The 13,653-nt window shown below is 43.2% G+C and overlaps 1 protein-coding gene across 4 annotated transcripts in view; it reads left to right on the top strand.

The window, feature by feature from the left end:
* LOC106573096 (anoctamin-1) overlaps nucleotides 1-13,653 on the top strand; it is a 70,852-nt gene that overhangs the window by 15,592 nt on the left and 41,607 nt on the right. For 2 of the 4 annotated variants that reach the window (XM_014147797.3, XM_045696892.2), the window contains exons 3-5: nucleotides 4,883-5,230; nucleotides 13,077-13,175; nucleotides 13,432-13,583. In XM_014147797.3, coding sequence (XP_014003272.1) covers nucleotides 4,883-5,230; nucleotides 13,077-13,175; nucleotides 13,432-13,583 — 599 coding nt within the window. Of the gene's footprint in view, nucleotides 1-2,534; nucleotides 2,735-4,882; nucleotides 5,231-13,076; nucleotides 13,176-13,431; nucleotides 13,584-13,653 lie in introns of those variants that run through there. The other 2 variants (XM_014147793.3, XM_014147796.3) reach the window with 2 other exon arrangements.

Raw genomic sequence — 13,653 nt, 5'->3', positions numbered from 1 at the left:
CTGGCAGTCTGACAGACGAATCTGGGTATGGCGGATTCCAGGAGAACGCTTCCTGCCCCGATGCATAGTGCCAACTGGAAAGTGTGCTGGAGGAGGAATAATAGTTTGGGGCTGTTTTTCATGGTTCGCGCTATGCTCCTTAGTTCCAGTGAAGGGAAATCAACGCTACAGCATACAATGAAATTCTAGATGATTCTGTGCTTCAAAATTCATGGCAACAGTTTGGGGAAGGCCCTTTCCTGTTTCAGCATGACAATGCCTCCATGCACAAAGTGAGGTCTATACAGAAATGGTTGTTTGCTTTGTCTTGATGGCCTTTTCATTAACCGACTTTATCTGTCATTGTTGTATGTCACAGATGTACATATGACAAGTCACAAGATGTCAGTCTTAGCTAAATAAATTATCTTAGTATTACACATTTTTCTCCTCTGTCTGCATATGTCCTACTCAAAACTGTGACAAGAGTTTGGACTGGACTGACGGATACTGTATAATGTGAACCGATGTCTGCTATGTGTTGGATATTTTGGGTCTATGTAGACACGGAACAGTTCCGTAACAAGCCGTTTGGGAAATGCTGGCTGAAGAATTGAATGAAGGTTGAATTTACATTTGGAGATTTACATTTATCCCTCTGGTGGCCGAGTTGACCCATTTTAAGAAATGCCATTGGTTTCTGGAGAAAAAATGTAATATCTTTAAAAGGATGATGAGGAATTTCTTACAGGAAATATTCACTGCCACCTGTTGAGGTTAGCATAGGGCTGACATGTGCCATGTTATCTGATGGGACCAGCTACAATGTAGCATTCTATCACGTGACACTACGTCGATGATTTTAATTGGCTGATGCTTAAACCATTTTCTAAATTGTTTAATAACCTCTTGTTCAGTACTGCGTATCCATTGCCACATCTGAAGCGGTGATCCATCTCTGTGTTGCAATGAGAAATTATGTCACCGAGGACCCTCTCAGGGGAATGTTTGTACTGGTTGGGCAAAGGCCGCCGGAAAACGTGTGGTGAGGTGGCATTTGCCACAGCACTTTTCAATGATTTGTCAACTTGCGAAGAATTTCTTTGTCCTTCACATCAGAGTGCTGTTGCAGGCTGTTTGGGTGTCTTGACAAATCAGATTCACGGAAATCGCAGGTCATGCTCGTTCTCCGCTTTCCTCCGGTATTTATTTAGCAACCATGATACAATGAGGGAAAAAAGTTTTTGATCCCCTGCTGATTTTGTACGTTTGCCCACTGACAAAGAAATGATCAGTCTATAATTTTAATGGTAGGTTTATTTGAACAGTGAGAGACAGAATAACAACAAAAAAATCCAGAAAAACGCATGTCAAAAATGTTATAAATTGATTTGCATTTTAATGAGGGAAATAAGTATTTGACCCCTCTGCAAAACATGACTTAGTACTTGGTGGCAAAACCCGTGTTGCCAATCACAGAGGTCAGACGTTTCTTGTAGTTGGCCACCAGGTTTGCACACATCTCAGGAGGGATTTTGTCCCACTCCTCTTTGCAGATCTTCTCCAAGTCATTAAGGTTTCGAGGCTGACGTTTGGCAACTCGAACCTTCAGCTCCCTCCACAGATTTTCTATGGGATTAAGGTCTGGAGACTGGCTAGGCCACTCCAGGACCTTAATGTGCTTCTTCTTGAGCCACTCCTTTGTTGCCTTGGCTGTGTGTTTTGGGTCATTGTCATGCTGGAATACCCATCCACGACCCATTTTCAATGCCCTGGCTGAGGGAAGGAGGTTCTCACCCAAGATTTGACGGTACATGGCCCTGTCCATTTGTGAGAAAATGTGAATGGGATCAAATTTGTTTTATTAGAAAAACTCTGGTCCCATCATGTTCTCATAGCCCATAATAAACCTTTTTACAACAGATTAATCACATCATACTGTATTAGGTCAGTTTTAACTGGTTAGGTTACCAGATCAGGAAAAACTACTGATCCAGAATAGTTTTTCTACCAAACCACCCTGGGACCTGTGGAGTCACCTCTGGGTTGGGCCAGTGTTTACGTTCTAATTAAGCAATAAGGCCCGAGGGGGTGTGGTATATGGCCAATAGTCCACGGCTATGGGCTGTTCTTAGGCAGACGCAATGCGGAGTTCCTGGATACAGCCCTTAGCCATGCTATATTGGCCATATATCCCTAACCTCCAAGGTGCCTTATTGCTATTGTAAACTGGTTACCAGTGTAATTAGAGCAGTAAAAATATGTTTTGTCATACGGCCATTCAGTGCTTAAACCACCCAGTTTATAATTAAATATATTGTGGCTTAACCTTGACCTCCGAATGATTAGCAGCCCCTGAAATAATGCTGAATATCTGTTATGGCTTTTATATGTAATGAGGGATTGAGATAGGAGAGGGCACCTTGTCGCGTTCAGATCAAGGCTAATATTAGCTACTTGGCGTCTCAGACTCTTCTCAAGTAACAAGTAGTGGGTCTTGTAGCAGAGAGACGTTGGGCTTGTTCACCCCTGTGGACGGTGACAGAGAAAGCTGGAGAGAGAACGAGAGAGCGAGGGAAAGAGAGAGAGAGCTCTGTTTAATAGCAGTAGTCAGCGGTGGTGCTCGCCTAGTGATGGGAAGATGGCAGAAGAAACACCAGAGAGCTCAGGGACTTCACTGCTTCATAACTCAGCAGCCACAGCTAGCAAGCCCAGGCACTTCTTAAAGGATGTGGTTTTTCATGGAAAATTTCAAGTGAGTGGAATGACGAAGATACAGCATGTGTGGATTTACATCACGTGTTAACGTACTAGTACTTCAGTAGAGACTGAGACTAACTATCTCAGGGGGACTGCTGCTTTGCTATAGTTTGGTATTTGGTTTTTAAAGTGAAGACTCATTTGGCAGTTATTTCACTTTGCTTATGATTTCAAACTTTGATTTGTTGGAAAATAATACTCTAGGTGGAAGTTAGACGTATGATTGTTTTGTGGAAATGTAGTGTTCCACTTCAACTTGGTTAAGTAATGAATACATTCATTTTGTCTGTTGTAATCCTTTTTTACTAACTTTTGTGCCAGGATTTTTTATTTTTTTTAATCTCAATATAGTTGAGAGATGGCTTGACCTGGTTTGACAGCTTGCAGAGAGAAAATGATCACGTAGCCTAATTACAGAACAAGTATCTACCGTACACGTCTGACACTTTTTAATGTCGTTCCACATTACACACAACGCTCTGTGAAGACTTGTACTATACAAGAGAGGGGTGTGTGTGAAATGAGTGAAATGTATATATCTGATGACGTCATCACTCATCACTCTTTTTTAACTCCCTTATCATGTTGCGGTCTGTGACCATGTGTTTCTAGTTTTACACATAACGTTCGGCTAGTAGCGAGTGGTTCCTAAAACCTTCTCAGCCAGTGTTACAAATAGAACAGTCTATTCGGTTTTTATTGCCATCATGTGAGGGTAGAATGTGGAATTGTCAAATTAGGTCAAAATGATTGTATGAAGTGTATGTGGGGCGGGCCACAATCCACTTTTTAAATATTGTGATTAAAAATAGAAAATCAGTTGGGTCAGTCAGTGCTATTAAAATAGTTCACAGGAATATTGGACAATATTATTCCAACTGATAAGTCACACAATTTGAAGTATGTTGGTATGGTCAGCGGGCTGGACACTGTGAACAGCAGCTTGTAGTTAGCTGGACCCAACCAATCCAGACCTCTCAAGATCATCAGTATAGGCTCAGCATGTAGTCTTGTGTGCACCCCACCCACACACCCACACACCCAAACACCCAAACACCCACATGTCTCCACACACACAAACAATCATCCACCATTTTGGCACTCTTACCTGAAGTAAAATAGTTCAAGGGTGTCTTGAAGGTGCCTCATGCAACTGCTTTTAAGGTAAATAATACTATATTGATAGTGGCACACAGAATACCCAAACTTTCCTGGTCAAATAAGCTTGATGTCCGATAGCAGTTGTTGACTAGCCGATCCCTCTGAAAACTCCATGGAAATGTCCAACTATAACCGGATCAAACATATGTCATGAACCTAGTTAGAATTGTGACACAAATATTCAGGTGGATGTATAGCAAACTTAGAAAGAGTAGAGAAATCACAGGAATTTGAATGATCTACTGTATAAAAAATGTAAAGACGATATAATAAACCTATTGTACTAAAACATTACGGACTAGATTTCAGTTTGTTGGAAAGAAGAGCTTTCTCTCAAAGATGGAATCTATAATGGTTTGCAGGCAGACAGTAAATGAGAAATCTGGCATATTACAATACTGTCATATTACAATAATGTCATATTACAATAATTTTATATTACAATACTGTCATATTACAATACTAAAATCCCAAATGTTTTTTTTTTAAAGATGCTTATGATTCTGTAGTGTTTTTCCACTGTTGTGATAGATGTTCATCAAAGCCTATTGAAGTTTGTACAATAAGAGATTATAATGTCATACCTATAGATGCCATTCATATAAATGAATGACATATCATAAAATAAAGAATCAGGTATGTTTGGTTAATCGTTTGTACGCACGCATACAGAGTAGCAACACAAGCCTTTTGTTGGATGTAAAAAAAAATGTAACTTGTTGTTTACTAAATAATTCTCAGTACTGCTTGCCTTGCAAATCAGCATTCAGGTTCAAAGTCACTAAGTGGTCACTTCTCCCAAGGGGAACCAGAAATCCACAGGAACGCCATTGGGACTAGGTGACTCTCCCAACTTGACCCCTGTAGTCTAACTGGCTCACTGACCAGTCGAATGGCAAAAGCTTCACAGCACACACACATGAACATGGTCCAGATAGGTAGCTAGCCCTCTCTAATGCACAGCCCTCCCCTCTCTCCACAGCTTCTGAACTCCCTGGCACCCGAGGAGAATACCCAATGCCAGCACGGCCTATACTTCCAGGATGGAGAGAGGCGGGTGGACTACATCCTCACCTACCACATCAAAAAGCCCAGCAGTTCCCGCTCTAACCGACAGTCCTCCCGCTTCACCGACAACGCCTTCACACGGAGCCTCCGCCGCGGGACGGCCAGGCTGGGACGACCCCCGCCCCCGCAGCCCAGAGGTGTCCCAGAGGTGGCCTCTCAGGACCACAGCATGGACTACCACGAGGACGACAAGCGCTACCGCCGGGAAGAGTTTGAGGGCAACCTGAGGGATATGGGCCTGGAGCTGGAGAAGGATGAGGATGTGAGTTGCTTCTCTATGGCTTCTCTGTTCTGTTCTTTTTGACAGCCCCAAACCCACCCGATATTATTAGCTATGTCCAGCCAGGTCTAGCATTAGCTAGTTTTAGCCGAGCGTTAGCTTAGGGAGGAGGGGAGAACATCACGTACAATACTGTTGCCCCTCTAGAGTTTTCCAGCAGGCTGGTGGATCAGGGTTATTTTTGTCCCCACCATGCAACATTACACAAAACATACATTGTAGTTTGGCACAGCACCAGCTGAAACCGGCCTATAGAAGGCTAGCGGGACTAGCAGGGGGGGTGAGTTAACTGCGGCAACCTGTCTGGCTGCTGTCATTGGTTGGTTTGTTGGATTTATTTAGAACTGTATCACAGAACCAACTGCATCGTCAGACTGTTTTCTGAAGAGGGTTCTGTTTCTCACACCTGACAATGTTTGGCTGTCTTTGAAAATGCCATGATAGACTTCAAAATCCTTTCAACATTACATCAGTAATTTCAATGTAATCTTATTTTTCTTCATTTGAAGCCAATCCATTTTGAAATCAAAATCACTGATCAGGATCAAGAGATTCATCACATCAACTTTTTGGACTAGATGTCATGAGAGTGAATGAAATAGGGAAAGCCCTGTGCACATCTAGTGATAGCCTTCTGCAGGCTTGTGGTGTGTTGACCAACTGTAATCTGTAATAGAGAGTAAGAAGGACATGAGGGTGAAGTCTCAGTAATCTGAGACTATCAAGTTGGTCCGAGTGCTGATGATGGCAAGATGACAGCTGCCATGGTGGATCTCTTTACCCAGACAGGGCAGGCCAGGATAGGACAGGGCAGAACAGGGATGGCCCAGTGGAAGGATCACACCATGCCCATGCACACACACGCACACGCACACACACACACACACACACACACACACACACACACACACACACACACACACACACACACACACACACACACACACACACACACACACACACACACACATACTCCATACAAGCAATGTGGCAATGCCAGCTAGAAGATAACACAGAATACCTTGACTGTACATACACTCTTGCACACTCTCACACACTCTCAAACTTACAAAGGGCACATTTTTCACAAGCTTGATGTCCTATTGATTTCATTAAAGTAAGTGTGTGAGAAAAAGAGACGTATGTCGTATGTCAAGTGTTCTTTGGGACTTTGTGACAGACAGTGTACACGCGAGAATTGGTTCAGGGTGCCAAGATGAATTGTGATTCATGTATAAACCATCCGGTTATAATTTCCACTTTGTCCCCAAATTGCATTCAAGCCACCATTCTATTATTGAAGCTTTTCCCTCATGGATACCGCGGTTATTACATCAAACTGTTTGTGTTATCTGTGGGGGAAAACATACTGAATAATCTCTTTCTTATCATGTTAGTGGAGTGGAGAGAAGGGAGTAATGTTTAGGTATTTTATCGTTTCCTCTCATCGACCGTCCATTGTGGAGTTAGTTGATTAAAACAGGCGCCCTAAGTATTATAGATCATTAAAGTGCTGTTGACTTAAACTAATCTGTATATAGAAGACACTTAGTGGATCTAATACTGGGACGGAACGGCAGTGGGAAGGGAGGAAGCGAAGGTGGTAATGGGATGTGGAGGAGTGTGAATGTTTGAGACTGAAACAGTGATGGAAACCTCTGCTAGGAAATCCATTACCTAAATCTGACCACAACCGCTCCAGAATGTTCTAAGTTTCTCAGGCTCCTTGAACGAGAATGCAGGGTAATATCTGACAGCACAAGACTACATAATACCTGATTGGACGTCTTTTAGATCCACAGGCCTAAACTCATTACTTGCTGAAACATTTATTTCATGTTTCATGAAACATGAAACATGAATTCCAAGATGGCGTAGCAGTCGGACGTGTGTTTGTCTTGTCCCGTCTTGTCCCGTGTAAATAGTTGTTTTTTTTCTTCATTTTTTCGTATATATTTTAATCTCACTTTCCATCTACGAACTGAATATACTTTCCTACAACCTGCCTCACCCAATGTTGTAAGGATCTGCTTTTTTTATACTTTATAATATGGAACCCCCATCAGAATCTAGCCAGCTAACTAGCTACTAGCTAGTTGTCAGTTAGCCACTGCTAGTGGCCTTCTCCGTTAGCTCGGACACCAGCCAGCTTTAGCTCGGTCAATACCTGCCAGTCTGCACAGCGCGATATCAACCCAGAGCATATCAGACTGCTTTTCTCTACTACATCAATGGATTCCTTCCGCAAGCTCTGGACCATTACACCGGATCATCGCAGCTAGCTAGCTTCAACCGAGTGGCTATTTGCTGGCTAACGCCTCTGTCCCGAAGCACCAGTTAGCCTTGAGCTAGTCTCAAGCTAGGCCCATCTCCCGGCTAGCCGAAGAGGCATACCAGCTAATTCTAGGGCTACAATACCTCATTTGCCAATTGGCCTGGACCCTTTATTGCCGACATGGAGCCCCGCCGATCCATCACGACTGGTCTGCCGACGTAATCGTCCAATGTGGTTTCAACAGGCTTTTCCATTGCGATGTCGCCGAAGACCCATCTGCTAGCCCCTGCCCGCTAGCTTTCTGAACGCCGTGTCTCCCGCTCGCCTAGCGTAGTAGCGACTACCGAACGGCTCCCTGTCTCACCTATTGCTGCTCATTGGACCCTATGATCACTCGGCTACACATGCCTCTCCCTAATGTCAATATGCCTTATCTACTGCTGTTTCGGTTAGTTATTATTGTTTTATTTCACTGCAGAGCCCCCAGTCCCACTCAACATGCCTTAGATAGCTCTTTTGTCCCACCCCCCACACATGCAGAGACCTCACCTGGCTTAACTGGTGCCTCCAGAGACACAACCTCTCTCATCGTCACTCAATGCCTAGGTTTACCTCCACTGTACTCACATCCTACCATATCCTTGTCTGTACATTATGCCCTGAATATATTCTACCACGCCCAGAAACCTGCTCCTTTTATTCTCTGTTCCCAACGCACTAGATGACCAATTCTTATAGCCTTTAGCCGTACCCTTATCCTACTCTTCCCCTGTTCCTCTGGTGATGTAGAGGTTAACCCAGGCCCTGTAGCCCCCAGCACTACACACATTTCCCAGGCGCTCTCATTTGTTGACTTCTGTACTCGTAAAAGCCTTGGTTTCATGCATGTTAACATCAGAAGCCTCCTCCCTAAGTTTGTTTTATTCACTGCTTTAGCACACTCCGCCAACCCTGATGTCCTAGCCGTGTCTGAATCCTGGATTAGGAAGGCCACCAATAATACTGAAATGTCCATCCCTAAATACAACATTTTCCGACAAGATAGAACTGCCAAAGGGGGCGGAGTTGCAATCTACTGCAGAGATAGCCTGCAGAGTTCTGTCATACTATCCAGGTCTGTGCCCAAACAGTTTGAGTTTCTACTTTTAAAAATCCATCTTTCCAGAAATAAATCTCTCACTGTTGCCCCTTGGTATAGACCACCTCAGCCCCCAGCGGTGCCCTGGACACCATATGTGAATTGATTGCCCACCATCTATCTTCAGAGTTCATACTGTTTTGTGACCTAAACTGGGAAATGCTTAACACCCCTGCCATCCTACAATCTAAGCTAGATGCCCTCAATCTCACCCAAATTATCAAGGAACCTACCAGGTACAACCCCAAATCCGTAAACATGGGCACCCTCATAGATATCATCCTGACCAACTTGCCCTCTAAATACACCTCTGCTGTCTTCAACCAGGATCTCAGCAATCACTGTCTCATTGCCTGTGTCCGTAATGGGTCCGCGGTCAAATAACCACCCCTCATCACTGTCAAACACTCCCTTAAACACTTCAGCGAGCAGGCCTTTCTAATCAACCTGGCAAGGGTATCCTGGAAGGATATTGACCTCATCCCATCAGTAGAGGATGCCTGGTTGTTCTTTAAAAGGGCTTTCCTCACCATCTTAAATAAGCATGCCCCATTCAAAACATGTAGAACTAAGAACAGATATAGCCCTTGCTTCACTCCAGACTTGGCTGCCCTTGACCAGCATTAAAACATCCTGTGGCGGTATGTAACTTTTCAGGGAAGTCAGGAACCAATATACACAGTCAGTTAGGAAAGCTAAGGATAGCTTTTTCAAACAGAAAATTGCATCCTGTAGCACTAATTCCAAAATGTTTGGGACACTGTAAAGTCCATGGAGAATAAGAGCACCTCCTCCCAGCTGCCCACTGCACTGAGGCTAGGAAACACTGTCACCACCGAAAAATCTACGATAATCGAGAATTTGAATAAGTATTTTTCTACGGCTGGTCATGCTTTCCACCTGGCCACCCCCCGCAGCAACTTGCCCAAGCCCCCCTGCTTCTCCTTCACCCAAATCCAGATAGCTGATGTTCTGAAAAAAAATCTGGATCCCTACAAATCAGCTGGGCTAGACAATCTGGACCCTCTCTTTCTAAAATGATCCGCCGAAATATTTGCAACACCTATTACTAGCCTGTTTAACCTCTCTTTCATATCATCTGAGATCCCCAAAGATTGGAAAGCTGCCATGGTCATCCCCCTCTTCAAAGGGAGACATGCTCTAGACCAAAACTGTTATAGACCTATATCCATCCTACTCTGCCTTTCTAAAGTCTTCGAAAGCCAAGTTAACAAACAGATCACCGAACATTTCGAATCCCACCGTACCTTCTCCACTATGCAATCTGGTTTCCGAGCTGGTCATGGATGCACCTCAGCCACGCTCAAGGTCCTAAATGATATTATAGCCTCCATCGATAAAAGACAGTACTGTGCAGCCGTCTTCATCAACCTGGCCAAGGTTTTCGACTCTGTCAATCACTGCATTCTTATCGGCAGACTCAATAGCCTTGGTTTCTCAAATGACTGCCTCGCCTGGTTCACCAGCTACTTCTCAGATAGAGTTCAGTGTGTCAAATCGGAGGGCCTGTTGTCCAGACCTCTGGCAGTGCCACAGGGTTCAATTCTCGGGCCGACTCTTTTCTCTGTATATATCAATAATGTCGCTCTTGCTGCTGGTGATTCTCTGATCCACCTCTACGTGGACGACACCATTCTGTATACATCTGGCCCTTCTTTGGACACTGTGTTAACTAACCTCCAAACAAGCTTAATTGCCATACAACACTCCTTCTGTGGCCTCCAACTGCTCTTAAATGCTAGTAAAACTAAGTTCATGCTCTTCAACAGATTTCTGCCTGCATGCTCTTCAACCGACCCGCCCGCCCAACTAGCATCACTACTCTGGACAGTTCTGAATTAGAATATGTTGACAAATACAAATACCTAGGTGTCTGGTTAGACTGTAAACTCTCCTTCCAGACTCCAATTAAGCCTATCCAATCCAAAATTAAATCTAGAATCGGCTTCCTATTTCGCAACAAAGCCTCCTTCACTCATGCTGCCAAACATACCCTCGTAAAACTGACTATCCTACCGATCATTGACTTCGGCGATGTCATTTACAAAATAGCCTCCAACACTCTACTCAGAAAATTGAATGTAGTCTATCACAGTGCCATCTGTTATGTCACCAAAGCCCAATATACTACCCACCGCTGCGACCTGTATGCTCTCGTTGGCTGGCCCTCGCTAAATATTCGTTGCCAAACCCACTGGCTCCAGGTCATCTATAAGTCTTTGCTAGGTAAAGCCCCGCCTTATCTCAGCTCACTGGTCACCATAGCATCACCCACCCACAGCACGAGCTCCAGCAGGTATATTTCACTGGTCATCCCCAAAGCCAACACCTACTTTGGCCGCCTTTCCTTCCAGTTCTCTGCTGCCAACAACGAACAAATTGCAAAAATCACTGAAGCTGGAGACTTATATCTCCCTCTCTAACTTTAAGCATCAGCTGTCAGAGCAGCTTACCGATCCCTGTACCTGTACACAGCCCATCTGTAAATAGCACACCCAACTACCTAATCCCCATATTGTTATTTTTTTGTTGTTGCTCTTTTGTACCCCAGTATCTCTACTTGCACATCATCATCTGCACATCTATCACTCCAGTGTTAATGCTAAATTTCAATTATTTCGCCACTATGGCCTATTTATTGCCTTACTTCCCTAATCTTACTACATCTTACTACATTTGCACACACTGTACATAGATTTTTCTATTGTGTTATTGACTGTATGTTTGTTTATCCAATGTGTAACTCTGTGTTATTGTTTTTGTTGTACTGCTTTTCTTAATCTTGGCCAGGTCGCAGTTGTAAATTAAGGGGTAGTGTACACACACACGATTGCTCCTCCACAAACCTTTAATAAGGTCAGTTGTAGGATCTTCATTTGATCTCTATTGTAGCAGCAAAATAATCCTTCAGCCGAAGAACCCTTTTAGGTTCGCAGGAAAAGTCTCGGCAACAAAAGTGATCAAATTAAGATCCTATCTGTACACAACTACATTTTGATCCAAGACTGGCTCTATCAAAAGCCCTAATTTTGTCCATGAGGGGTCTGTATGTTTTGCTATGTGATGGTGGGAACAGAAGACATAATGCAGTCTCACAGACTTGTTCTTGCATTCCAAAATCATTCTGGGTCCGAGTACTCTCAGACATACAGCCTTTTGATAACAACGACTCCACCATGTCTTGAGTTGTAGGAAATGTCAATTCCTCATGTTTTAGATAGTGTGACATCTGTGTTTTGACGTACAGAACACAGTACAGAGGCATGTCAAGTCCAAGGTACTTTGACAAGATGTTATACAAAGACCGATGATCTGTATCAAAACCAAAACAAAATGCTGGCTCTGAAATGGAAGGGAAAGATATCTTAAGAAGTGACAAAGCTGTTAAGACAGTCAGTTGTTCCAGAGTTCGAGATCCAAGTAAGAGACTGTTTTGTTTTATGATTATGCGTCCCTTGTTACTAACGATGCTTGTCACAGCTCTATTGGAGACAATATAAACTGAGAAAGCCTGTTACAGTTGGTTGTTTAGAATTTGAGATCAAAGTTAAAGGCCATACCCTGCTGCTAGTGATGGTTGCCTTGTCACAGGAGGAGTTGCACATTGAAACAGATGTTCTGTGCTGTACCATGAATGATCATCTCAGTAACCACTGATTCCATGTAAACAAACAACTAACTAACCATGATATCCTGTGGGTCATAACTGGGTAACTGGGTGACAGCAGCATCGAAGTCTTCACAGTGAAAACCTCCTGTGTGGATGTTCATGAACATACACACTGTGAAATAATATTTGTGTTGGTATTACTTTTCACTTTTTTTGTCGTTGTGTGTTATATGTGCTACGATCGCTCCCTGACAGGTCGTCATTGTAATGGATAATCATGTATAACGGTGAAATAAATTAAATCAAATTAAAATGCTTATATTGAGAGACTTGTTTGTAATGATAACGATGATGTGTTTCTAAAGAATGGTAGCATATTTCTCTCGTGATTTCCCATGGTGTCTTTCCCTCTGTGTCTCGCATAAGTAGCCTTCCGTTCCCAGACGTTGTTTTGATTGAAGTTAACTATAGAGGAGGAGGGATTTGTTTGGAGAGTCCCATTCATTGTTTACCCAACTGTTATCCAGATGAATGTATTGCTTTCCTTAATGACGCGAGATACATGCATGCATTTCTTTAATTCTTTCATTTGGCCACCTTTTTGCCTCTGATGTTTATCTATGTCTTCATGTCATGTACTGTTTGTTGGTCTAGCATAGAAAGGGTAATATGGGCAAAGTGTTGGACACTCAGAAGTATTTGCTTTTAACAAACCTTAAACTTACATTGTATTGTTTAAAAATAGATGTGATTTTATGAAATGAATTCGCTCTGTTTATTTCAGACTAAAACTCCAGGTGTGGGTTTTGTGAAGATCCATGCTCCATGGCATGTGCTCTGTCGAGAGGCAGAGTTTATGAAGCTCAAGATGCCCACGAAAAAAGTAAGTCAACTGTTGAATGATATGTAAAGGTTACCAGCTGTCAAGTCCTTGCTTCCTCCGTCCTTGTTTTCTCCTTTGGACCTCCTTCTCCAATGAGCTTTGAGAGGGAGACAAGGAATCAGAGGAAACAAGGACGGAGGAAGCAAGGCTTTGACAGCTAGTAACCTTTTCAGACACAGACTTCATGCTAGTCATTTTTATCACCTATGATCTGTTCTATAGTGCCCTGGTTAACCTCCTGGTGGTTTTCTTATAGGTATATGAAGTGAAACAGTGTAGTGGTGTTGGGGCGAAGATCAACACATTGGTAAACAAAGCCACTGAACCACTTCATCCCAACGTGGAAGAGAACAGGGCACAAAACGTTAAGCATCTCTCCTACGCGTTTTCCAGAGAAAAACAACACTTGTGAGTTTATACTGTATGTCTTATGATGATATACAATATACAAGGCTGTATAGACTGTATACATGTACGG

This window comes from Salmo salar, chromosome 16 (genome assembly GCF_965601325.2).
Source record: "Salmo salar chromosome 16, fSalSal1, whole genome shotgun sequence".
Lineage (NCBI taxonomy): Eukaryota > Metazoa > Chordata > Actinopteri > Salmoniformes > Salmonidae > Salmo > Salmo salar.
This window is presented reverse-complemented; position numbering and strand designations above follow the sequence as displayed.